General features: G+C 35.6%; 1 protein-coding gene across 2 annotated transcripts in view; it reads left to right on the top strand.

Annotated features, from left to right (window-relative positions):
* The window catches only part of DIAPH2 (diaphanous related formin 2), a 133,431-nt gene that overhangs the window by 41,753 nt on the left and 64,633 nt on the right, over positions 1 to 27,045 (top strand). For both annotated transcript variants that reach the window (XM_026035977.1, XM_026035978.1), the window contains exons 17-21: positions 4,840 to 4,941; positions 7,461 to 7,555; positions 11,376 to 11,477; positions 16,950 to 17,189; positions 22,736 to 22,865. In XM_026035977.1, coding sequence (XP_025891762.1) covers positions 4,840 to 4,941; positions 7,461 to 7,555; positions 11,376 to 11,477; positions 16,950 to 17,189; positions 22,736 to 22,865 — 669 coding nt within the window. The remainder of the gene's footprint in view (positions 1 to 4,839; positions 4,942 to 7,460; positions 7,556 to 11,375; positions 11,478 to 16,949; positions 17,190 to 22,735; positions 22,866 to 27,045) is intronic.

A 27,045-nucleotide genomic window follows, 5' to 3' on the forward strand; every position in this document is an offset into this window, starting at 1 on the left:
ACTTAATTAATTTTACTTCAGGAATTGATAAGTGAGTAATGTGGATGAACTGAGAAATGCCAGGTGGCACTGGGAATAAGCAGGCGCTCCCAGAGCTGCCAAGTGCACTGACATGAGGCTCTGCTTGCACCAGCTCTGCATTTATCTCTGGGTATTTGGAGGGACAGTTTGCAATTTGTCAGAGGTTAAGACCGAATGACAGGTTGGTAACTAAAGAGATTTGGATGCAAGAACATTTTAGTCACAGATCCATGTAATTTCTGAATTACAGGACAGAAAAGGTACTGGCCAGGAAAGAATTTGGCGGGTCTGGTATCATGGTTGCAGCTGAACTGTAGATATAGACTGGGTATGGGGCCACAAGGTTATCTGGTGTTTCCCCTTTCCCAGGATTCATAAAATATCCCTGAGTTCTGGTAGCTGCAGGACACCTCCTGGGGGACTGTTGGTGCTGGGTGTTCCTGCCTGTATCGCTGTAGCTGCTGCTCGCAGGCTGCCTGCGCTGGATGGTTCTGGGTGCGTCTGCCCTTGCTGAGCAGCAAGTTTGCGTAGCTGGCTGGCTGCTTCCTTGAGCACAGCAGCGGCTCCAAGGTCAGGGTGTTGCTCGGAACAAGAGATGGGTCATATTTGAGCTCTTTTGCTAAGAGAAGAGGTTGGCGAATGCTCACAGGCTCGAGCTACCAGCTGGGCTACCGAGGCAAAGCACGCGCTGTGTTCTGCGCTCTTCATGTGGAAGTGGAAATTCCGAGCTCAGGGAGATGGAAAGACTTGGCGTTGCTGGGGCGATGGGGAAAGAATACAGGTGCATGTTGGAGGCCAGGTTGTGTTTAACTTCCTCATCTTCCCTCCCTTTCTGGAGCTGGAGGTCCTGTAAAAATAACACATTCTTGTTAATGCTATTGGAAATAGAAAGCTATGAGCAACTTCTCAGTATATTTAGCTCATCTCATCTTTAAAGACTTTGAATATGCCGCAGTATTACTGAATTTTTAAGCTATGAAATATCTCATTTTCTCATCTCTTTCTGGAGATGTTAGCTTCCCGTTTACTTGGCATTCATAACTCATTATTGCTTCTTATTTTCCTCTGCCTTATATAGCTTCTCTTTCTTTCTTTGTTTGTTTACTTTCTTTTCTTTTTCTTTCTTTTCCCCAAAGGAGTGATCATCTCTGTTTAATAGTTTCATTTGCTCAGGAATACTCCTGTATGTGTATTTTTACGTTCTCTAAAATTGATCTACATGTAGAAATAGTTTCCTCTAGATTTGCAGCTCTTTATCCACAGATCTTCTTTCAAGGCCAACTTGGGGAATAACCATTCAATTATTTTTTTTTCTGTAATGACTTTTGCTGAAAAATACCAGTGGATACAATTGTTAAGCCACTTGCCAGATGGAAATAAGCTGAAATTACTCATTCATTTCTTATGACAGTACAAGGGCTTTTGTTCACCGTGGGTGCAGACTTGCTATAAATTGGAGATTAAGGCTCAGGTTCAGACGGACTAAAGTTCACGTAAATCTCTGCTTTGTCCAGCTCTAGTAAATAATGTACAAGTAGCTTGTTTCTAGCAAAATACGATCACTGCTGTTTCTCAGAGCAACACGGCATGTTTCCATAACAAAAAGGCAAAATTATTTAAAAAGAAAAAGCAATGAGAAGATACTACGTAGCAAGGAAAGGATAAATAGTATGGCAACTCCATTTTAGACCTTTTTTATCTCTCTTCCATTTGGGTACTTATCATATTCATAACTCAGAGTTGTTAGTGCTCATACTTTATTAAAATTGCTCAGCAATAAAACTGCCTACGTTTGAAAAGAAGGAAGGTAGGCTGTTAATATGAGCTAAGTGTTTTGGCCCAGAGTTAAATGCTTTAACTGCTCCAATAATATTAAATAAAATTTTATGCACTTCTAAAAATCTTATTGTGCTAATTTTAATGTCATTTAGTAGCGGAACTAATGAACAGGTATATAATTTTATTAGTTATTTTGCAGCTGTTAATTTTCAAAAGCCATGTGTGCTAACAGCTTTTTGTGTGTGTAAAAGTGCCAAGTACTGGTGATAGGCTGAAATATTCCAACTGTAATATCTTTGACTTAATTGACATGTATGAATACAGGTGTGAATACATTGATACACAGGTGTATCAAGGAAGGCACCCATTTGAGCTGTACATGTGTTGTATAATGTAAGCTTGAAGTAGAAGAAGTAGAAAACAATCTCTTACATCATGTTGCATCACCTTTTTTCCTTCAACTTTGATAAACAAGTATGTTGTTGCTAACAAAACAATATTCAATTCTAAATAAAACAAAACGTTTGGTACTTAATGTGTAATTTAGAGCCATGTTAGGTTGCCTTTTAAGAGGCCCCTGCGTGTTTTCAAACTACACTCCTACCTTTGGTTTTGGTCTCTTTTTCCCTTTTCCTTTCCTGTCTGCTGGAGCTGGATGGTAAAGAAAAGGAAAATGAAAATATTCTAGAAATGTAACCRGTGTGAGATGATTCATTAGTGGGTGTTTTATTATTTTGATTGATAACTGTTTTTTTAAAAAGGCTCCTTCCACCTATCTGGGGAAGGAAGAATATCGTTTAAGCTATGCAGAATACCATTCTTTAAGGGGAAAAAAAAATTCTTATCCAAACTTTCCACAAGAAAAACAGATGTGCAGTAGAGGATAAACATACTTTTATGAACAAATAGTGCATTAGTGCTACTGGTTACCGTGGGCATGGTGGCCTGAAGTCAGAGGAGAGGAGCTTGGCAGCCCTGCAGGGAATAGGAACCTGGTACTCGGTTCGTTTTAGTTTTGGACCCAATGAATGAGAACTCGTGAGGAATGCATTGGATGTGACTTGGATGCAGCCACACGAGTGTCTGAATTGAGCATTTTTCGTGCTGCCTTTTGTGAATTGGCACAGAGCAAACTTCAAGTCCTTAAGGTCTATGCTTGAGTAGRTTGAACTTTTGAGAACATCTCCCTTGGAGATGGGAGTCTTAATCTAATCACAAAAAGAAACATGTATAGAATGGATGATTTATATGGAAGTGATGTTATTACAGCTCCTCAAGCTTAAGCAGGTTAGAGGAGCCATACTGTAGTATAAAAGTTTTTAACGTCTGGTCTTCTGTGGTTAATACTCTCACAATAGTAAAAAGGGTGCAGTCTGGAAACAGTTGAGGGACAGTAATGAAAAACCTGGTTGCACTACAGTTGAGTAACTCAGTACATGTTTTGGGTTGTGCTCATGCAGCGCTTTGTCCTTGAACTCCTTATTCACAAGACTGTTTCACACGCTTGCTATGGCTGGTCAAATGTGCAAATTACTACTGTAAATAAATTTACCTTTATGTGGCATTAAATTGGGTAGAAGTAGTTCTCAAATCAATGTCTGTAGGCTTCTTGGTGTGTGTTCTGTTGCTGAGAACCCCCTGACTTATTATGTGGAGGAATATTGAGAGGTGTCAGTCAGTCTGCACTGTTCTTGAAAGCCTGTTCTCTGGATGTGCCTGTCATTTGGAGGTCATAGTTATTACTAGATAAAGTTTGAGAAGGAGAAAAAGTTTCAATTAATCCTACCTAGCATTCTTGTCCATCAAACTGTGCTTTGAAATATTTAGATATATAAAATATTTATCAGAGGCTCATATGCTTATCAGTAATTTACTTGCTCATTTACTGAACAGTATTTCTACTATAAAAAGAGGAGTTTTCTGGTAATCGGTCTCCTATGAGAGGCTTGTCTTTCTTGGATATTGCTACAATTTTAGTTCAGCCTATGAGTTAGTAAATTAGTTTTTCACCTCAGATTTGAGTCTGTTTTGGGGAATTCTTGGGACTTATTTTTATGTGAAGTTGGTTTTCACATGGCGTTGGAGACTGTCATGAGACTTGACTGTGGTCTGCTTTCCCRTAGTTAAAGCTGTAATGAATTGGCTTCTGCCATTGAGCTGTGAGATACTACCTGGAAATGCTGAGAACTATTCAATTTCTCAATCTTCTGCTAAGCAATTTACATTTCTCTTGGATTCTTGCTATGTTGCCTAATAAATTGTTATTACCTCTGTTGACATTTTGCAAGCCACAAGACRGAAGAGAATCACACAGATTTTGTGTATTTTTGGCTGTAGCTGGCTGTAGACCAGGCCTTTCTTCAATATTTGTGAAAAGAGCTTGATAATTTTTTAATCTAATTAATACTTTTTATATCAAWTTTTTTAAGGTTTATATGTTTTATATAAAAGTGTTAAATATAAGGCTAGTGTTGCATGTTACTTGAATTATCAATTTAAATATCAAAGTATTTTTGGTTTAGTTTTGTACCGGCATCAGCATAAATAATCTTTCTAAGAACACTGTATGTTTTTAAGAATCTCACCTTAGTATTTATTCTATAATAAAATCTCAGATGATTTATTGGTTTTGCATCAAAAAGTTCAGAATTTTAAACTTTATTATGAATATTTCAACAGAAGGCACTCATGCTTTGAGCTAAYACTAAATCATTGTGGACTGCACTTTTAAAGGTGCTTGGAATAAAGTAGAGCTGAAGAAAAATAGCTTGTGGGTTAAAAATACATAAACATATTTGGTRGTGCTTGGCAAAATTGTCATTGTTTTATGACAGTTTTCATTTCCTATTTCTTCTAATATTATTAAGTCGCTTTATTTGTTTCTTTAAATATTTCAGGATACTTTAAGGAGATGGAATTGCCTTGCCTTGGACTCATTCTTATAGATGCATTATTATGGTTTCCTGACTAAGATACTGTTATGTTTAAATCTTACAGTTGTTATAATGACTCAGAATTTAATAAATGTATGCTTTACAGCTAAAAGGGCACTAGAAGAAACAGAAGAAAAGAAATCAACTCAGCCAAAGAAAAGGATTAAAGAATTAAGAATTTTGGATGGAAAGACTGCACAGAACTTATGTAAGTAACATAAAATGCATACATTAGATAAATATTTAATTAAATATTYATTTAATTTAATAATTAAATATTTATTTAATTTAAATAAATATTTATTTTATTTATTTAATTTTCATTCTTATTTGTTGGTATGTGAAACTACTTCCTAACCCACTTCCTAAGAAAACGGTCATGCTTAATCCTGTAGAGGCTTTTGACTTTCCAGGTCTACACGGTGTTTTCACTACTGTGTTGCCGTGACTGTATTTTTATGCTTTTATTTACAGGAAATTTGGGGTCATTCTTGGCAGATTCCGCATTATGAGAAGGTAGCATGAGTATCCTCATGCAGACTGAGAGCACCTGGTAGCCTTGTGTGGATTTGATTGTTAATGCTTAGGAAGAATTAGTCAGAAATGGAGTCTCCTTATGCCAAAGTATACTTGCGACATATACTTGAAAAATGTAATGAAGAGCTTTTAAATTCAAGAAAAAAATGGTGGTCTAATATGATCTGTCTCTTAAGGAGGTGTCTTAATGGAGTCTCTGGCTCTTGACAAACAGATTCTTGGAGGACGCTGTTGTGTCGTTAAGATAGATCCCTTAGTAAATCCTCTATTGTTGCTGCTGCTTCCCATCAATGACTAATCCAGTTATTTCAGATGCATTTGAGTTCATGAAGTTCTAATTGTTCAAGATGCATTCATTTTTGGTAATAAGATTATTTTRGGAAAAGAGTGAAGCATTGCTAAAACAATTCAATGAATAGATGAAGTTGGGTAGAGAAAGCAGTAGTTTCTACTAAGCTCTTAGACAAAAGTGCTTCATTTTTTTACTTAAGCATTTGCAACTTATGTAAACAGGAATCGTAAATCTACTGCTGTGATGGTTTAATTGGGGTACAGGAAATAGTAAAATGTGAAAATCTGAAAACTAAATACTTCCTCCATGTCTTCCTGAAGCCTAAAAGCAACAAAAAGCTGTTTTATTAATATCAAGAGACCATATTTATAATATTCAGGCTGCAAGAGCAAATTTTAGTTGAAAAGGCTTTGAAATGCCTGTTGTGTCTAATTTTTCAGTGAAAATGAGGGGAGATGCTATGAAGCAAAAATATGCACCCCTTTCCAGGAGGGGAAAATAAAGAATCATTTTCTAAAATAAACTGGCGAAAGTCAACTTGAGTCTTGCTAGGATAAAAAAAAAAAGCTTTACGTGTGTGTGTGTGTCCACACACACACTGTGGATTCATTATGCAACTTGGGAAAACCATTTAAAAATGAAACTTGAAAAATTACAATTTTCTTAACCAGGCAATGGCGGCATGATTTTTAGATTCTGAGAGACTGATGAGATTGATTAGTAATGAGAAACTGATTTCTAATAAGAAAAATATAATGAAATAGAAGTTAGGTGCAAATGCTATTAACCATAAGTTATAAGGAAAGCTGCGCTATCCGATGGCATGAAATAGTGGAATTTTTAGGTATGTGATATAATTATCACATGCAAGTGTTTCAGGGTGGGGAGAGCTCTAATGAGTTGTTCTTGAGCATTTCCTCCTTTGTTTTGTGACTGTGGCTTTAAAGAAAAATAGCTTTGCTTATTATTTTGAACTTCATCCTTCTCTCATTATGTTTGCAGAACAATCATTGACAGGAGTTGATTCTTCTCTTTGAATTGCAAATACCATAAAATGCCACTAGTCTGTCTACGTCCACGCCAAATGACGTGTAAAACCAAATCTGTGCATTGTTTATTACCATGTCCCTGAGCACATTTTCCATAGCTGCAAATGTGCTATGACACAAGTCATACAAAATTTCAAACCAAGTGTTGAAAATACGAGTGCAGGAAAATCAGTCATGGTATTTGGGCTGAGAGTTCATCAGTTTATGAAAAGGATATGCCAATCTATTAGGGTTGGTTTGTGGCTTACTGAATTGGGCTCTTTTTGAGAGATCATAACAGTCTAAGATCAAATTGTTTTGATAATTCCACGTTTAAACAGTTCTGTAACGTGCCTTCTTTCTTGGATAAGCCAAGTTGCCCTCAAAAATGGGAGAAAGACAGGGTGTTGGCACGTTTTGTTACCTTTTTGACATGGTATTTTCCTAAAATGCCATGTAAAAATCATTCAAGAAACTGCAAATTCCYTTCATGTGTGTACGTGTGATTATGAAAGCAAAAATAATAGTTAAGGCTTACTAATGACAGTGTAAATGTACTTTTAAGTAAAAACATATGTATTTTCCACTTGTAAAAATAGAACTTTATTGATACAGATAAATAATACTGCTAGGAGCAATGAAGGCTCCCACAACAGTTAATACTGTTGTCCTAGTCTTACTTTTTACAAAGTTTCATTAGCATTTTGAACTGGAATAGTGCACTTGAGCTATAGCATATTTTATATGGAAAGCTCTTTTGTTGTTTATTATCTTAAGCTGAATGAAGAATGGGCTGGTAGAAATGAATTTTGTGATCTTAACTCCATTTTTTTGACATTTTGATTCTTATTATGTATTATTGACTCTTAGCAATATTTTTGGGATCTTTTCGTATGCCTTATGAAGAAATAAAAAGTATAATTTTAGAGGTTGATGAAGAGAAGCTGAGTGAATCTTTAATTCAGGTATGTCAAAATATCTCTTATTTTGTTCATTGTTTGTATGCCATATAAAAATGTTGTGAAGGAATGAGAATTCAAGAGTAAAATAGTATGGAAAATTTACTGTTTTGTATTTGTATTTCACCTCTACTTGAGAATATGTTGCTATATAACAGTAAATCTATCGTTCAAATAGCTTGTTAACAAAAGCCATTTCATTGCAGAGTTTGTTGCTTTCTGAAGCTTCCCTTTCAGAAGGAAACTTTGATGATTTTAAGTTTTGAGTTTGCAATTCAGCCAATATCTCTTAGCCAAAGAGAAGAAAAGAGGGAGCAGAGTTCCCACCCTGAGCTGCTCGAGGCAGAGTGAGCGTATGCAGATCCCCTTGGGATCTCTGGGAAGTGGCAATAGGTGAGAAGCACTCAAGGCAAAAAGTGTGCCCAGAAGTGCCATAGTAACACTTCTGGTACCACAATTCTGGCGTTGAATTAGTTTCTTCTAATACAGTATACAGATTTTGGCATTGTGACTACCACCTTGCCACATATTGGCTCTCAGATGTTTCTTTTAGCGAAGGTACCAGGCCACTATTATCCATGTGCCGTGTGTGTCCCCTACTGACGTTCTGCTTCCTCTCCCCACTCCGCCACCTTTCTCTGTGATTTTCTTCCTCTTGTCCAGGCAATTTTTAATTCTAGGGAAATTGAGTAAAACTGACTTTCTTAGTCTTTTCACAGCTAGGTTGTGCAGCTTGTAGCCTCTTCAAACATAGATGTGCTTGAACAAAATTGGCTCTATTTTGTTGCAAATGTACAATGTAAATTAAATTAACTTTATCAAATTAAATTTACTTGTGCTTCCTTCACAGTTTTTTGTTGCATCAACCAAGCCTTCCTACATCTCTGGAGCTTTGTTTCCTTGAGACTTTTATGGAAGGGCTGTCATTTTCTCATAGACACCCAAATACTGGGCTCACAGCAGTGCATACAGAGGACTATTTTTTTTTCCCTAAAAAAAGCTTCTACACAGGACAGGAATTATATAGAAAGAAGTAGGAAGTCTGAGTTTACAATTATGGTCAGGGATATTGAGTAATTTGATCATCAAGCCTACAGGATTAGTAAAATCAAGTATGGATCGGAAAAAAATAATCCTTAAATACCTCAGAAATGCAGAGTGGCTTAACACTGKTGTAGCGACCTTGTTTACAGCAAGTGCAGAATTATCTTGAGGTCTGAATTAGTAGAAATAACATATATTAGGCCAAAATGTAAGGTCATGATCTTAAAATGCAGCTGTACAACACTGGGAGCTAATGCTGTAGTGGTTGCTGATCAATCAGAGATGTTTGAGGAGGAGTAATAGTGAGTCTGTCTCCAACAAGATGAGTATAACTACCACTGTGAGGCAGCCATAAAGAAAGCAAATGTGATTGTAAGCTGTATCAGTGAAGTGTTTCCAGGAGAGAGGATAATTATTACGCTTTTGAATAACACACTTGTGCAGAGTATTTTAGATAATGTCTTACATTTCTCAAAAATGAATTAAAAATGTAGACAGAACTTAAACTACTTAAGCTGATTGGGGGATGGAGAAAGAGTTYGGAATGGAAGCTGGAAAAGATTGGCTTGATTAGCTTAGCAATATARATAGCTGAGAGGGGATATAACTGCATTATACCTGTACTAGGAAAAGGGAGACAGCTAGATTAGCATCAGAGAGGAAAATGAAATTGCTTAAGTAAAAGGCAGTGTTAACAGCAGAACGCATGGATGCCTGCATTTAAATTCATATCCATTTTAGAAACGCAACTGTTGTTAATCAGCCAAAGAGCGAGGCCTTGGTTTGATGTTCCTGGGGAGAGTTGGAGAGTTGGAAAGGAGAAGTTTTATTTGGAGTTTGGACCATTTCTGGAAGGACTAGTGTAGCCTGTAATAGCAAGGAGATTTAGCTCATATACTGTAAGAATTTGCTTCCATGTTTCTATAAATATTCTGAAGAACATAAATGACATAAATGGCTCTATCATCTAATTGGTGTTCATTGTCTTCTGATGTGTTTTATTCTGGTCTTCCAGCTACGTGAGAGGTACTCCCTAATTTACTAGTTTAACTTTTTTCAGTGTTACTAATCGGAGAACTTGTACAAAGCAAGGCTTGTTTGCTTTCATGCGTAGCAGAACTTTACAGAAATGCATGTTCAGAAACTGCTTTGTTCTCCAAGTATCAGGAAGTCCCTATGACTCTCAGAGTATCTAAGTAGTTGTGAAAGCTAAAAGAGTATAGCATGACTGAGCATATTGAGAAATGCTGCCTTGTTCAGTTAGACTTCTGAAGCCCTTGTTTCTTGCTGCTTTTCAAATTCATCTTGTAATACTTACCAGAGTAATTGGATTTTTAATCAGATTGGATACATGGTAGACTGTAGGCGATTCTTTTTTCTTTTTTTTTCCCCCTGAGAAATATATTTTAGGGAAAATAGTCTCGATTCTTTTTGAGAGAGTAAGTTCTTGTAAGCAGCTACACATTGAATATTTGACTGCAGCAGGTACAGTCAAACATCATGTTTAGTAGAATTTGGGGCATGTGACAGTGGCCTTTCAACTGATGCTCATGGTCTGGGTGCTAGATGGAGTGGCTTATTTGACAGCAGTAGGGAAACAAGCAAGTATGCTGTAATAGTTCTCTTASAGTGGTGTTTTTATATCACTATTACTGCTGCTGGTTCAACTGTCAGACATCTTCAGGAACCTTAGTTCTTGGCTATGAGTTGGGATGTGGAGACTTAGGGGCTGTATTCAGCCAGTTGTGAAGATGCATTTTGCATGTGTTTGAAGTTTAATGGTGTTATTTTTTTGTGGTATTTTGAAGTATATTTGTAAAAATTGTTAAYTGTTAATCATTTTATTGTATATTCAAGTTTGTATGCATGTACTTTTATGTGTTCTAATTATGACTAGGTTTTCTGGTTGCTCTTAAAACTGGTTATTTTAAGTGCCTTTAAAAGGTTTGTTTAAGCCTGCATCACCATCATAAATACCTTAATCTAAAATATTGTGCTCTAAAATGTGTTTTGATATTCTACCATTTAATGCTTTAGCCTCATTTTTGATTATCCCATAGAATTGAKCTACATAAACATACATACACATATCCTTGACATTTGCCACTGTTGAGGGTTATAACCTAATATGAAAGGTGTTCTGTAAGGATGTTGCGGAAGTAGAATATGATAAGAGCCCCAATCAAGAACTAAGACCAAGCTAGACCATGACTCTCTTGTGGTCTGCTTACCAAAGAACATACATAGATACATACATACATGTATATATGAGTGCATCTGTTTGCATGAATGTGTATATATTTACACACATATATACACATGTATATGTGTATACACATATACACACACACACTTATATCTATGCATATTTTTATAACATGACCCTGATCATTKATCTATATTTACAATCTTTGGACCCTATAAGTTATAGGCGAGTCAGCTTAATTTCAGTTCCTGGGGTGCACAGCCCTTGAAATACACTCCCATACACTGTTGTGAATGAGGCCTTAAGTGTTTTGGTTTTTTTTTCCCCGTTTCCTGTCTTGCTTTGCACAAACCAGTTGTTTCTTGATTAATACGGGATGAGCCATATACAATTGTGAGGGCAAAAGAAAAGATAGATAGGAAATAATTCTTCAGTGTTTGACTGTGTTGAAGAGTTTTGTGTATAACTCTAAATCACCCCTCAAATTAGATATAGTATTGATATAGACTGTAGATATAGTATTGGAGGTATCTAAATTGAATAAGCTTCTAACTTTATTTTTTTTCCTTATGATAGAGTCTAGTCAAGAATCTTCCAGAGCAGAAAGAGCTCAATGCCTTAGCCCAGTTAAAGGATGAATATAATGACCTTTGCGAGCCAGAACAATTTGGAATTGTCGTAAGTATTTAGTGCAATAGTTAACTGGAAAGTTCTATTTTGTCAGGGATATTAGAAAGAAAATAATTAGTTTTAAATTAGTTTGATTAGAGTTGTTGCAATTTCTACAGGCTGTTATCATTTATTTATCTATTAGTAATCTAAAATCAATCTAAAAACTTCTTTAAATATGCTATGTACAGGAATAATGGCATGCAGTTAAGATCAAAAAATGTTTCTCTTCCATCCAAGTATTTTATCTAACTACACTATATGTCTTATATGCAAATATTGTACCTTGTTTAAACTAAAGTGTTCTTCATAACTAACAAAGAAGGTGTAGTTCTAAGAGTTCATGAACAATTCATTTATCAAGTGGCATTGACAGCTTCCAATTAACTTATACTACTGTATGGAAAACTGTAAATGACGGAATATTTATGTTTTTATGCTTTATTTTACAAAAGATAGATTTTTTATGTACATATTTATATATCCTTAATTTATGAAAATATTATGGAAGAGGCACGCACACATGTCAGAATTTCTTTGTAAAATTGAAATCTGTTGCTTTTGCATCTGCTTACATAGGTTTATCCCCAGARTAGTGATCACAGATATTACAGTGACTAGATCTTGTGATTCTGTCTCATTCTGTTTCATTCAGAGACCATGATTTTTATATAAATCACCCTAGCACTTGCTAGTAGCTAGTGTTAAATCACCCTAACACTTGCTAGTAATAGTATCTGTCAACTTGTGCTAGGGTAAACAGTTGGTTTTTTGGTTTATTTGTTTTGTTTTTTTCCTCTTGCTTTTGTCCTTTCCAGGACCTGTTTAGTCTTGAGACAAAATGAATTMCAATTTTCACCATGTGTCAGTCTGGAAGATTATAGTGCTGACGATTAGCTCTAATGTCTATGTTATGCAGATGCCTATATGCCTAAATCTGTAAGAGCCAAGTTTGCTCTTGTTAGATTCATATAGTGTTAGGTACAATAAAATGTATTATAAACAGAAGTTGTGGTCTCCTTGAAAGAGTAAAACTAATCTTCTATTGAAAAGCTCYGTTTTGAGCATAATTTGTCTTCAGAAGTTCCCTTTGCCTGATTGTTTCAATTGTGAGAACATAATTTCACCTAATGAGGTTTGTGYGGAGTTTTTTGTTTGTTTTCTGAGGAGTTAGAGGAATGAAAGGCCAGGCACATTTTGGAAAACCTGGAGGCTATTTATTTTGTAACAAATGACATCAGGTTCTCAAAATGCATCGTTTTGCAGCAATGATGAGGAGGCTTGATTGAGGTGTGATATATAACTCCGTGCAAAAGCCCTGAAGGAACAGCGTGTCCYCTCTTTGTCASCTAGCAGAAAGGGACTGAAACAATATGGGGCACAAAGGACTTTTGCTCTTTCCTCGGGGAAAGGAGGAGGCCGGAACAATTGGATTCTCCCTCTGCTTCCTCTCTGCTCTTGAAGAGGCAGGGAGCAAAAGGATTAGCAGGGAGTCATTGATACAGCAAATATTTATTCCATTATTCCGTTCTCACCAAAATAGGGCCACTCCAAGTGCAAAATTATTTACATTTTGAGCAAGGGGAGTATGTGAAGTTGTCCAAAGRAAACATTGTAATGCTGTAAATTCCCACCTACACCACCCTGATCTTTAGTAACTTGTGTCTTATTCTCATCAGATGCCTTCTTTTGCCGCAAACTTTCCATTATAAGCATTATCCCCATCTTGTTTCTTCTCAGCCTTTTTTCTCAATTCAGTATCGCTCTCATTTTGTATGAGTTTTATAGAATGACATTTCTGGATCCGTGTGCTGTTTATCTGCATCCTTGCTGTTCTCCGAGGGGTGACAGTGAATTACCCTTCTGCCGAGGAAAGCTGTGACCATGAGGCTGCACCACGGGTTGGGTGCAAACTGCAGAAGTCAGTGCGCTGCCCTGAGCCATTTTCTAGGGATTCTACATCAAAATAAGAAGCAGAAAATTCAAAGGAAATGAAAAACTTAGAATGATAAATGAAAATCACTGGGGAGCCTGCCTTATGTCTTCTGATTGTCTTACAAACCTGTGATCTTCTGTTTCTGACTTCTAATTATTACTAAATTAAGTCTAAATAATGCTTGTTTTTCACTCAAAAAAAGTCAAAGCTTCTTTGAAAAAGTCATATTTTTTTTTTATAAATACGTCTTTATTTTTAGATGACAAGTATCATGTAATATACCTGTGATCACTCTTTTTAGAATCACTTTTTTTTCCTTATTTTGGGAAATAGTTGACCACAAAAGTAGAGAAAGGATTCAAAAATAGTTAATGCAACATTAACTCGGAACACAAGCCTAATCAAATTTGTCCAAACTGTGGCTTTTCCCTCATGAAGAAATTAGATGTCCTGAAGCTTGTTTGTTTATTCAACTTGATWATCAGATTCGATTAAAAAAATATTAGTTTTCCTTATGGGTACTGCCTATATCTTAGTTTTAGAGGCCTTTGGCTGCAGTAATACTGATTTTAAATACTGATTTAATACTGATTTTGTTTAAAATGCTGATTTTTTTAATCATTTAGTTTAATTCAACCATCCATTCTTCCATTAAAGAAATGCAGTTGGATTTGATTGCAGTCATGGAGGTTCCTTTTACTTTTTAAAATTAATTTTGGAGTCTTGCATTAATAATAATCTTAACCTTGATTTTAGGAAGAGTATATTTAAAAATAAAAGCTAACTGATAGGCTATATTAAAGAACATTTATAAGGTGTACACTTATTTGTATGTAAAGCTAGGTGTCTTAATTAACAGAGATTTTTATTTGGATAATCACTATGCCCATCAAGTTTAATAAAGGTCAGAATAAGATGTTTAAAATTTGTGTAGAAAAGACATACTTAATAAATAGATTACTTACTGTAAGAAACCAATTAGCTTAATATTCATCTGATATGTGAATGAAAATTAGAGCATCACATTTTCATTTAGATGAAATATTAAGATCAATTATATACTCAAATTAATTATTGGAGCAGTTTTTGAAGTTATGTCCTGGGATTTAGAAAAAGGCAGCTGAAAATCTCCTATGAAAATTATTGTGTTACTGATGCTGAAGCAGAGTGACRAAAATAGATTAACTGATTCATTTCTATAGCACTAAGCTATGCAGAAATTTCTGGTATTTAAGTATACAATATGTATTCAAAAACAATATGTAGGAAAGAAGACTAACTTAATCATSTTTTTTGCCATGTTTTCCAGTAGCCGCTGAACTAAGTTTGGTTGGGGAGTTAGAAAACTGAAAGGAAATTATATTTCTTAAAGAAAGAAGAGAGTCAAGAWCTTGATTTCGGGCAAGAACCTTTATGGGGAAATTATAACATGCGGATGCATAGGAAACTTATTAGCTCCAGTGCCCACRTAACATGAGCTGGACAGGAAATAGCTGCTTTTTATCTGGATACGATTCTCTTACTCGTATGCACTTGAATCTGTGTGATATTTTTATATGACTTTGACTCCAAATTTGTAGAGCTGTAAAGAAACTGATGTTTTTCTTAATGCATCTTGATTATTGCACCTTACCTATTTTGATAAGATTCCTCTAAGTTTGGTATTTCAATCAGCCATTGAAAATGTGTGCATAGATACATATGTAAGGAGARATTCAACCTATGTAATGAAATTAAAACTTAGGGCTGTTATAAACAACTACCTGGAAATGCAAATAAATCCTCAGCGTGTTGTAGCTTGGCGACCAGTGTTCCACACCAGTTTACAGAATTTAAAAAATAGAAAAGTCCAAAGTYCAAAGCTAACACATTGGAAAGGATTATTCTTCACAAATGTTTTGCTCTGTATTCTGCCAGCTTTTACCGTTGCACTTCTGTTCTCATATTCTAAAGAATTTCAATATCTAAGTGTTTAGACATCGTGAGTGAATTACAAACATATACTAACTGTGAGTGCATACGTTTGAAGACAATCTAACAAAATTCATCTTGGAGCATTCGAACCGATGAATCRCTAGCAAAGATGCTCTTTAATTTATACATCATTTCCCACATTTACAGAGGTGTCATTTATACACTCCTGTCTGTTGATCAGRTCAGTAAGTAATGTACTCCCTTTAGCAAAGTACCTGAAATATAAAGGTGGTAACATATGGGAGAGTAGCTTAGGAAGTTTGCTTCAAGGTTGAAGGTAACAGGTTGCAAAGCAGGCAGCGTGCTGCCCACACAATGTGATGTTTTGTGGTCAGTACTGAAAGAGTAATGCTGAAGTGTGTGTGTGTGTGTGTGTGTGTGTGTACGTACGTATATACACACTCTTTTAAAATTTGGGGCATATTTCCTTATATACATAGGATTTGGATTTGTTGCTGGGGATTCCTGCCAAACCTGCTTTATCGGCCTCGCCAATCTGATTAGTCTTTGAGAAGTTCAACTTCAGGCTTTTTTTTTTTTTAAGGTGAACTTGATAGATCTTGGGATCAAATGTGTATTGTACTGTGTCTTCTGAAATACTTTTGAACTTGCTTAGTAATCATTCCAAAATACTGGTGACATTTATTATTTTTGTGAAACTTATGATGCTATGGGTAATGTTATTAGCTAATAATGAACCGCCCCCAAAAAAGTATTTTGGTTGAATTAGAACTGCAAAAATAAAACCTTAGATGTGACATCAATATTTATCACAATGAAAGTCATCAGTGTTTATAACAATAACTCATATCAGGATAATAGTGGAAAATACTTCACAGCTAATGGCATTGATGTAGCTCTAGCTTCATATAAACATCTAACTAATGAAGCTTGACCTCATGTGCCTCTAAATTACTGAAGTTTTCCCACGTCCTTCACCAAAGTGTCCTCTAAGAATTCACTCCCTTTTCTTTCTTCCCTATTGCTGCCTTAATGATCAAAGGTGATTTAGAACTGTGCATCAGCTTCCTAAGAGAGGGTCTAAAAAGGAAAAATGTTATTCTTTACCTTATTCGGACTGTAACATAAGTGTTAATATTTGTGTTGGTCACAGCACAAGCCCTTAAGAGATTCCTAGAGAAAAACTGGCAAACTTAGTGCTAGGAAATCAGTAAATATCAGAGACCAAGGGTAACTTTTCTCTTTTGATCTGTGACACTGTGTTAAAACTGATCTTCAGTAGTTGTTAATTGCTGGAACTGCCTTAGATTTCTTTGGCTCTGAAGAAGTGTTATGGCAGTGTGCAGCCTTTATTGTCAGTGAGTTTAGGATTAAGTTCTGTGGTACCAAAATGTGTTCTTATTTTTCATGTGTTTCAATTAGTTGGGTCAAGTTATGTGGCRTGGAGGAAGAAAAATCTGTGTGCAGGTGTAGAGTACTGGATGTGCAATACACTCAATACTAATGTATTCAATGTGGCTACACAATATTTTTATTAACTATTTTGCATGAGTTGCATAAATTTGCTTTTATTATTTTTATGTTTTGATTTCTTATTTCCTGTCTTATAGATGAGTTCCGTGAAAATGCTGCGGCCTCGTCTCAATGGGATTCTGTTCAGACTCATGTTCGAAGAGCACGTAAACAACATTAAGCCTGACATTATGGCAGTTACGCTGGCTTGCGAAGAGCTGAAGAAGAGCGAAAGCTTCAGCAGGCTTTTAGAGTTGGTGCTGCTGGTTGGAAACTACATGAACTCTGGCTCCAGAAATGCACAATCTCTTGGTTTTAACATCAGTTTTCTTTGCAAGGTAAGATAAAGCTATACAACTTTTTTTATGGTAGATTCATGAAGTTCCCAACACATGACTAACTCATCTAAGCAGGGAAAAAACTTTTGCCAGTGAAAACTACTGCCGACCCCTCTAGTTTTAGGACGGAGAGACAATACAAGGATGTTGCCAACTCTAGATAAAAGTCATCACCTGGGAAAAATTATTTATGAATAATTGTATTAGAGGTTAAGTTGAAAGTGCTTAAATATATGGCTGCTTTTGTTTTTGATTTTTTGACTCAAAAGGGAAATTTTTGTTTTAAGTAGAAAAATAACTCTTGGYTGGGGCAAGGGAATAATGGGAACAATGACTGTTGATGACTGCTATTCTAGCATAGCTGAGATTTGAGAAGGAATTCTTGCACTCCAGGTGATAGATTATTGCAAACTGCTGGCAATGTTAATCCAACGGACATTGATACAGTAGAAGTAGTTTGAATGATTCTATCGACTCTACTGAACAGAACTGTTGAAGTGTAGCTATTGGGGCTTGCAGCTAAATTCCATTTAAAATAATGGAGAAACTAATTTTTGATTATTCAGGCCTACCCTGGGGGAAAAAAAAAAACTTTTTACTTAATTTTTGCTTAGACTGATATTTCTTGTGTGTGTGTGTTTTTTCTCCTTCTCTGTTACAAATGGAGAAAATAGTTGAACATGAAAATGCATCAGCAATAGATCTACATTTCCAAAATCAGAGCAAATTTCTTAAGTTAGTGGACATGCAGTTTGTCATGACAGTGCCATGGTTGTGGTTRTTCGTTATTACRTTCATTGCTTATTTGTGCCCAGGGTAGAGGTTATCTTCTGTTCCCATTTTATRGCCTTACGTTTCACTACTCTATGTTGAACCCATTTTAATTTGACCTTAAGGATTGACCTTTCTGGAAATAGTTTGTGCCAGCACTTATGCTGTAGGATCTTATTTAGAAGAGTAATTTTAAATTGTTTTAATTTGAATGTATTATTCTCGTCTTTTGCCACTGAGATGAGGAATGGTCAAGTCAATATCCATATTTAAAAAGATTAACATCCAAATGATAGTTTCTTGTTTAAAAATGCATGAATTTGGAAAACCTGAGGTCAGTGAAATTGCATTGTTAATGTTTTGCAAATCCYATACATGCAGGGTGCTCTGTAAAAACCTTTTATGTTCCAATGATTTAGTACTACTGAAGATTTAGTATATATATTAGAGTATTTTGTTTGACAAGTAATTATTTCTAGACCAAATAGTGAATTCAGTTAATGCTAGTGAGTGCTGTTGGTTTAACAATTCTCGAGGAAACATTATGGCCTCTCTAATGTGGTAATGCTTTGAGAATTAAAAGGATGAAAATCCAAAGAGTATAATATAAAACCATTGAAATGAAGTGATTTTCAGGATTTTGAACCTGTGATCCACATATTTACTAGGAGTAAACTAAAAGATTGAAAGTATATATTTCTGATTTGATTTCTGTTAATTTAGATATGTTTGAAATAGCCTCAGAAAACAAGCAAACAAAGATTCTAATTGCTGTTTAGCATTAATCTCGAATGTAGTTATTGCCTATAGCTATATGTTTGTATGTCTATAAGGTAGTAAGTAAAAGTACAAGAAAGTAAAAGTATCCAATTTTTCACAGATAGACTACTAGAATAGCCTTTGTCATTTAAAAAAGGAAAATCAATATTTATTTTGATATTTTGATCTCAATGMCACAGCCTAAATAGGACATGGCTTTAATTGAGAAGAAATTGATGAAACTTTAGGTGTTTAAATCTTTTTGTCAATGAGTACTTTTGTGAGAACTAGATGTCTACTTGTGAGAATGTACATATTATTGGKTTTTGATTATTAACTATAAACAGCATAAGCAGGTATCTTTCCTTTGTAAACATAGTATCTCCAGTTCTCCCTTTTCCAGAGCTCTTATTTACGATAAATGACRATTTATCTTTATAGTAATGGACAATATTAAGATTGGTAAGGTGAATTTGTGCTTTAAATTGTGATATGTGCTATGCCAAATTTTCTTCTGATTTGCAGTCTGTTTGAGCGACGAGCCAAGGGCATCTAACTTGATGTGCATGGCRTAGACACAGTCTTGGCTCTAAATCTTAATACAGAAAAATCATTCCTTCAGGCTTGCAGAAGGTAACCCCTTTAAAAGAAAGGCACCATAGTCCAACGACAGGTGATGGTCTTCAAGATCTGCTACTCATGAAAAAAGAAGAATGAGTTAAGGATGTGACAATGATTGGCAGCCCTAACTATGAAATAGTCAAAAAAAAAAAAAAAATCTGGGACGTGAGGGAGGCAAGCACAGACTGATATGCAGGAGGACAGACTTTGATTTATTTGAGGAACTGGTAGATGTGGGAGGCAGTTTTGTAGAGCAGAGGTGCTGAAGCAAGCTGGCACTTTGAGAACCTCCTGCAAGGCCCCCAAAATCCATCCCACTGTTGAAAAAAAGTGAGTAGATACATGAGGAGACCCTTTTGGCTGAAGAGGGAACTCATGGCTGAGCTCCAATGCAAAGCAGACATACACACACATGGGAAAGAGAATCAAGGTCAAGCTTTTAAATAGAAAGAAAATAGAAATGTTGCCTGAACGTACAGGAATCACTTTGGAAAACCAAAGCTCTGGGTTTGAAACTTGCAAGAGATGTCTAAGAGCTTCTACTGCTGACTCAAATCACAAATAAGAATGTGCATCTGCTACTCAACGTGGTGGCCATTTTATTTACAGCAGATTCGGGTATTGCAGCGAGGTTGTAATGCTTTATATGCATTGGTCTTTCCTAATAAAGTCTCTCAGACCTTTTGTACCTTGAGACAGGGTTCAAAGAGAAGACATACCTAACTTGACCTAAACAGGGTCAAGTTAGAGATCTGTATGGAAAACTTAAACCCCACAAGTCTGAAGGACCCAAAGGACTGCACCTGAGGGTGCTAACATCTGGCTGATATCGTTGTAAGGTTTCCGTCTAAAGTCTTTGAAAGGTTGTGGACACTAGGTAAGCCCTCTGATAGCTGGAGGAAAACCCTTCAAAAAGGGCAAGAAGGGTCATCCAGGGAACTGCAGGCCAGTCAGCCTAACTTGTATTTTCACGGGGAGGTTCATCAACAAGTGTATTTGGTGGAGGACCAGAAAAAAGGTCATGAAGGTCAAGCACTTGCCCTCCTTCCAAAGAAGGTCAAGCCTTCTTTGTGAAGAAAGGCTGATTCCATGGTACTTATTCACCCTGAAGAAGAAAAGACTTCACGGAGGACTACAGCAGCCTTCCAGTAATTAAGAGATTGTTGATAAGATGGAGCCAGGCTCTTGGCTAATGTATATAGCAGGAGAATAAGAAAAGGTGCTCATAAATGGAAGCAAGGGAGGTTTGGACTGGATATAGGTGGGAAAAATAAGTTTATTGAAAGATGAATTTCTTGTTTTCTAACTATGCAGAATTATCTTTTCCATAAATACAAATCTAGATTTTTACCAGAGAATTAAATGAGAGAAGCACCAAAAAAATTTTACTGTGAAGGATAAAAGTACTGGAAAGGTGCAAGTTACAGCATAAAATATAGTAATGTAATTATGCAATAGTGTAAGCATTATAGTTCTTGCTCTTTCTATTTTTTGTTTAGTGTAGAATTACTGTTTTCCTTATCTTACTTATATAATTTTAAAAATCCAAGAGCTAAATTTTGCATTCTAAGAGAATCTTAAATATGAGTGAAGTGAATGGAGACGGTCTGTTTGTTAGGGCCAAAGACGGAATGTGAAAGGGTAGATCAAGATCTGCAGGACTGTTTGCTACCCCTAGATAGGAAATTCCTGTGTTAGCCTTGCTGGCAAAAGACARCTCTGTTTTAATCTGAAGGCAAAATAATTTTGTCTATTTAAAAAAAAAAAAAAAAATTATCCACTTCATAATGTCACAAAGATCAAAGAAAACAAATCCCACGGTTCTTGTTTGCAGACAAATTGAAATGCAATTTCCTTTCACCGTACAGATGCTTAGCCAGTAAAGCTAGTTGCTAAAACTTCTGTGTAGATAATGCATTAATGCATCAAAACCTTTTAACTGTATACCATTGCTGAGCATTGTTTAGTCCTTAATCACTGAATCAGTATGAATTAAATTGCATCCTTAATTGCCTAAATATCTTATATTTTTAAAAGCCTGATTTTGGACTGTACTTATTTATTCTGAACAGGGTAATCCTTAAAGCCGAAAGGCCTGTATTAAATTGAACATCAATGCAAGCCTGTCATGAGGATTATAGAATTAGAACTTTTAGTGATTTACAGAATGAGAAAACAAATAGGAGATTTTGTACACATATTTATGTATTCTTATTAAATAAATCCTTGATTTCATTTGTAGTGTATCTTGTAGCTTCCTCTTGTATAAGGACTGTACTAGATGTAGAGTTAATAAAATTTGGTTAAAAATCTTTACAGCTCTAGTTGTAATACTAATTCTCCTCTATAAAAATGAAGTATATTCATGTTTTAAAATATTGCATGCGTTTATTCCTCCTGGCCCTTGAAAATAAAGGATATTCTCTATCTCTGCCAAATCTTCAGTTAACCCATGTGTTCATTCCTTATGTGTCCATAAGAATGGAGATACCGAGTTTGGACTTGAGTCTGTTTTTGTCATTTCCTTAAATTCATGATGTTCCTTTCTATATACCCCAGCACGCTGCAGAATAGGATTTGGCTGCAAATGTATGTGCATTCTGGGGAATTTGTTGCCAGTCCTATATCTCATGATCACAGAATGATTTTTGAAACTGTCGACTTAGTCTAGTTTTGATGGAGATCAGAGAGTCAAATCACCTTTGAGACGGCTAGTGTATGCCAGAAATGGACTGTACAATTGAGAGGATGGTGAAAGGAAGTAATTGCCTATTTGTTCACACTGTGCAGAATTCTTTCACAGTGTTTCCTAAGTAAAACTGAACTTAATGAGTGGGATTTGCTGGCAGTTAAGATTAGATTTGCTTTTTTCTTGTTTTGTGTTGCAGAAATGGTAATTTATTTCATGTGTTTAGGCAGAATTGTTTAGAAAGCCTGAAATAGCTGGAAATTTTAAGATCCAACCTTTTTCTTCAGCSTTTTCTGCAATAAAAAATGTAGATTTATGATGAGAAGCTTCTGAATCTTAATCGGAATCAGAGAGCAAATTGTGTTTAGTGTCCAGTCCTACTCTGCCCCTTCACCAACTCGGCAGTGGTGGCATAGTTGGAGTTTGCTTTTTTTGTTTAATTCTATTAGCTTGCAGCTGTATTTTTATTCCAGTTTTCTCAGAATAAATTCTTCTGAAGAGTGCAGTAGATTGCTCTCATGTGCTTGAAAATTAAAAGGAATTGCAGAAGTTGGACTTTTGAAATAGTTTGCCTCAGTTTTAGTAAACCGTTGCACGTTACCTTTTTGTTAATGTATTGAATTAAAATGAGCTTGACAGATTAAAACAAAAAGGCTTAATTAAAAAGCTGGTTTTTCTTTGTTTTCCCCTCTGTTCATTTTTCTAGATTAGAGATACTAAGTCATCGGATCAAAAAACAACCCTACTGCATTTTCTGGTAGAGATCTGTGAGGAGAATTATCGAGACATTTTAAAATTCCCAGATGAATTGGAGCATGTTGAGAGTGCAAGTAAAGGTAAGCAAAAAGATAAGGCACCTAAAGGGAATACTTGCTTGCTCTTACATGAAAGATTTCAAATACTTCTTTTGAAACTCTAGRGTTATGTAACATGTTAGTATCAATAAGCCAGCTGAATTCTTGCTTTTCTGGTATTTATTGACCTGAGAAATGAAGGGGAAAATCATTTATAAAGTAATCTCTCTTCATTTGAAGTGGACTGCGGAAATGGTAGGGTACATCTCAGTGAAGAGCTTACAACTTCAGATGAGGGATTTTTTTTATTAGTAATATAATGTTGATGTTTATTTTCTCATTATCCCTTTAAGGTCTTCAGTTGTTTCTTGCAGGTAAATACATGGCTTATCCATGTGTCTCTAATATTTGAATATTGCCTCAATAAAGAGTAACAAATATCCCAGTAGTTAAAAGATCCCAATAAGCAAAATATGAAGGATACAGTTTAGTGGAGTGTGCGTTTACCACAAAGTCAGCAGTTAATACTAATTTTGTTGTTAGTCAGCCGTATTGCCCAGTACATGGGATAGAAAACTTAATTCTTGTTGGAGAACATTTAAAATAAAACTTACAGTGCTTCTTAGCCCATATTGGTTCCTAGATACAGAAAGATTAAAATTATTTAGCTTAGAAATTATATCTGTTATAAGATGTGAAAGATTGGTATGTGGTCTGAATTGTAATAAAAATTTATCCTAGGAGAACTTTTCCAGTTCATATTTGTCCAAATAGGAATTGAGCGAGCTGTAGTATACTACTACATTCACTGTTATCACAAAGCAGGAAATTTGATTTCATTTTTTAAAGAATATCTAGGTAGCTTCTCACCCCAAAATAAAATAAAATAAAACCAATACCAGCTGTCATTAAGCCACTCACTGAAAGAAAAACCGAAATAGTAGTTTAACCTTGAAAATAATGATTTTATTTGGATAATTTAGCTGTTAATGAAAAATAGACTGTCGCATTTTTATCTTTTCAATCTTTTGTTAAAAAGAAGAGTTTGAAGTCTTTGTGAAAATCAGGTAAGCTTGTGAATCACTTCAGACCCCAGGTCTTCCCTCTGCAATGCAGTGGGGCCATGCTGTGATAGAGTTCTTCAGTGTATGCAAGAGTTCCTGCCTCCCAAGTCAGGGCAAGGATCAGCTTTTATAATATAAAGGTCAGATCAAATGAGTTTCCCATGTCAGAGAGATTTTCCTGTGCAGCAGCCTTGAAAAAAAACAGTGCTGTGTGGAGGGAGCAAGTTATTTAAATACCCTCTCCTGTGAGAAAGAGACTGGTTGCACTGTCCTTAAACTTAATTTCTGGCTTAACCTTCTATTACAATTGACCTGTCAGATTTTGCAAGGCTGATATTTTGCATCTCTCCCACTCTAACCAAGACCGTGTGATAGCAGCTGATAAAGATGAATCCAACAGGCTTTTGTTTTAAGTGGCCATTCAAGAGTACAAGACCATGAAGGTTAAGAGAGGGGGAAGAGAAAAGAGGGTGCAGATGCACAGCTCTGTCCAGTTCTTCTTCTGCAAAGATTGATTCATCTCGGGGTCTCTCCCTCATGCTGTGATTTGCCTTTTATTCTTCTCCTTCTTCCTCAGAGTTATCAGGAGCCTGTTTATCTTTAAATGCAGAGACCAACTATTCAGTAACATACTCATTGTAGTTAGACTATCATTTTCTCTATTGGTGTGTCTTCTTGTCCTCTTCTATGCTGAAACCAGGCCCACTGAGGGAAGAACTCTTACTTCCTCAAGGACTTCAGTTGTGCTGAGAACTACTTGCTCTTGTTTCATGTTCTAATTATTCAAATTGCAGATATGAGTAGCTTTGTCGTTTTATATATATGTGTGTGTGTATTATGTACTTGTTTTTTAAAACTTTGCAAGTAGTTGTCCATGTTTTTTCTCTGTATGAGCATGAAAATTTATTCGTAATGCTTAAAGCTGAAAAAAAAGGGGGAAAAACGGCTACAGACATAAGGGGAGTCACTTGACTTAAGTACGTTTGAAAAAGAAATGCATTGGCCAATAACATCTCCATATCAATTTTAAAYAATATGAGCAAAACAGTCACACTGGTTACTTGAGATGTTTACTAGTTTTAGGCAGAAGGCAGCCACATRGTTTGAACTATAGATAAAATTATGAATACACAATTTTATAAATATATAAATAAATCTTGTTTTGCTTCAATTTTTATGCAAGAACAAAGAACAAGAATCTGAACAAAGGATATAGGAGARTTTTTTTAACAAATAGATAAAACATGAAACTGGATTTTAATATGAAAAGGTCAATGGGATTAGGTGAACTGCCCATGCATGTACTAAAATCTTCAATAATCTGATATTAGGTATAATAAAATCTTTTGATCTTTTTAAGGTTGGAAGATCAACGTAACGGTTTATGAAAAGTAAAAATAAATTGGGAAACAGTTTTATTCTGGAAAGTGTAAGCAAAGGTCAAACTGATTAACTAAGAGGAGATTATTGGAAAACCATTCTTTCCTACTCCAAGAAACAGACTCTATGAGAGGAAAACCAATAAAAATCAAATGACTGTCAAATTCAGGTCCTGTGATGTAAGGAGTATTCACTCACCAGCCCCCAAACTCACGTGTTTTCCTCCCGTTCCTCTTGTGGTTGAAAGTGTGCCAAGCCTTTACTTGACTTTTTAAACGTTGTTTGCCTTACCTGTCCTTCTCTTCTTAGGATCTGCTACTTGCCATGTTGTAAATTTTGAAAGCCTTAAATTTTTACATCTTTTTCTGCAGATGATACTCAAGGAAAGCCAAAACAAACAAAAAAGTCCCTTCCTCAAGTCCACTAGCAAATCTGAGATTTTTTGGTTAAAGTTATATAGTGAAGAAGTTCCTCAGAATGGTTATTTCCTTCYAATGTGAAACTCACTTGACTATGAAACTACCTAGAAATTGCATAAAAGAAATGTGTGGCACAAAAGAAATGAAAAGAAGCGGAGAGTTGTTAATCATCGATTTTATAATAATTTAGTTTCAGATTTTTAAAAAGTATATGTATAAATCACAGCTGATGGCTTAAACATAGAGTGTGTATTTATAGTAAATCCTAGTCAGATCTTGTCAGGGAGGSCACGTGTAACCTTATGAAGCTATTTCAGTGTATATAAGGACTTGGTAGCCCGAATGAAAAGTTTTATATTGAAAATTCATTTTTACCCTAGATGGACAGCTAGAGTGCAGGAGGGTTCATCATCATCTTAGCCTGTGCACTTTTCTGAAAATGTAAGGAATTGTGGAAGAGAACAAAGCAAACAACAAAAGACAACAAATAGTTTTCCATGTCACAAAGCTCCTGATAGATTTCTTTGTGCCTGCACAGCACAGTGGAATAATATTTGATAGAATAAGTGCTTGCTGTCTACTGATGGCAGCAAATTAAAAAAACTAGATACCAGAAAAAAAAGTGAGCTCAGATTGGCTCTCTGTACTAGGCAGATTCACAAGTGCATTTATTAGTTGCTAGCAAGGACTTGTCTCCTGAAATTTATTTTTTTGCTGTTCTAATCTTTTTTTGCGATCTGAACTTTCACTCTTTCATGACTACTTAAAAGAAATTTAGGAGCTTGTAGCCYTTTTACTGTTGCCACTAAAATCAGTATTGTGCGTCGCGTACCAAAAGAGCCGTTCTCGAAAATTTCACTCATGGGTATAGCATGTGTCACTGTTTGGTGGACYGTTCCTGGCTTCAGGAACATGGGACATGGAACAACTCGGGAAAAAAAGTTAAGATGATATAATCATAATGGCAGAGGTGTTCTTGTTAAAATAGGGATTCATTGATACCAATTTATCTCCATTGGACGAAATCAGCAAAATACAGTTAGATTCTACAGGATCCAGCAGTTGAGTAGTTTTATAGAAAGTCAATCTATGTTCATAAGGGAGGTGTAGTTACCTTGCCTGAGTCATGCACGGGAGGTAGGAAGCATCCTTAAAAAAGCATGATGAGTGCAGTAAACAATATAATGCTTTGTCTTATACAGATTTGGAGTATCTTGAGTGATTTCGTGTTTAACAATAAACAAGCGAGTGCTTGTATTTTCTTAAATGTTCAGATACAGATTATATGACAGGGTTATATGACAGGACCTCTTACTCTCTCCCGCTTCTCACAATGTCCATCTCCTCCCAAATTTATTG

This window comes from Nothoprocta perdicaria, unplaced genomic scaffold (genome assembly GCF_003342845.1).
Source record: "Nothoprocta perdicaria isolate Ctin4 unplaced genomic scaffold, notPer1 scaffold_17, whole genome shotgun sequence".
Taxonomy (NCBI): Eukaryota; Metazoa; Chordata; class Aves; order Tinamiformes; family Tinamidae; genus Nothoprocta; species Nothoprocta perdicaria.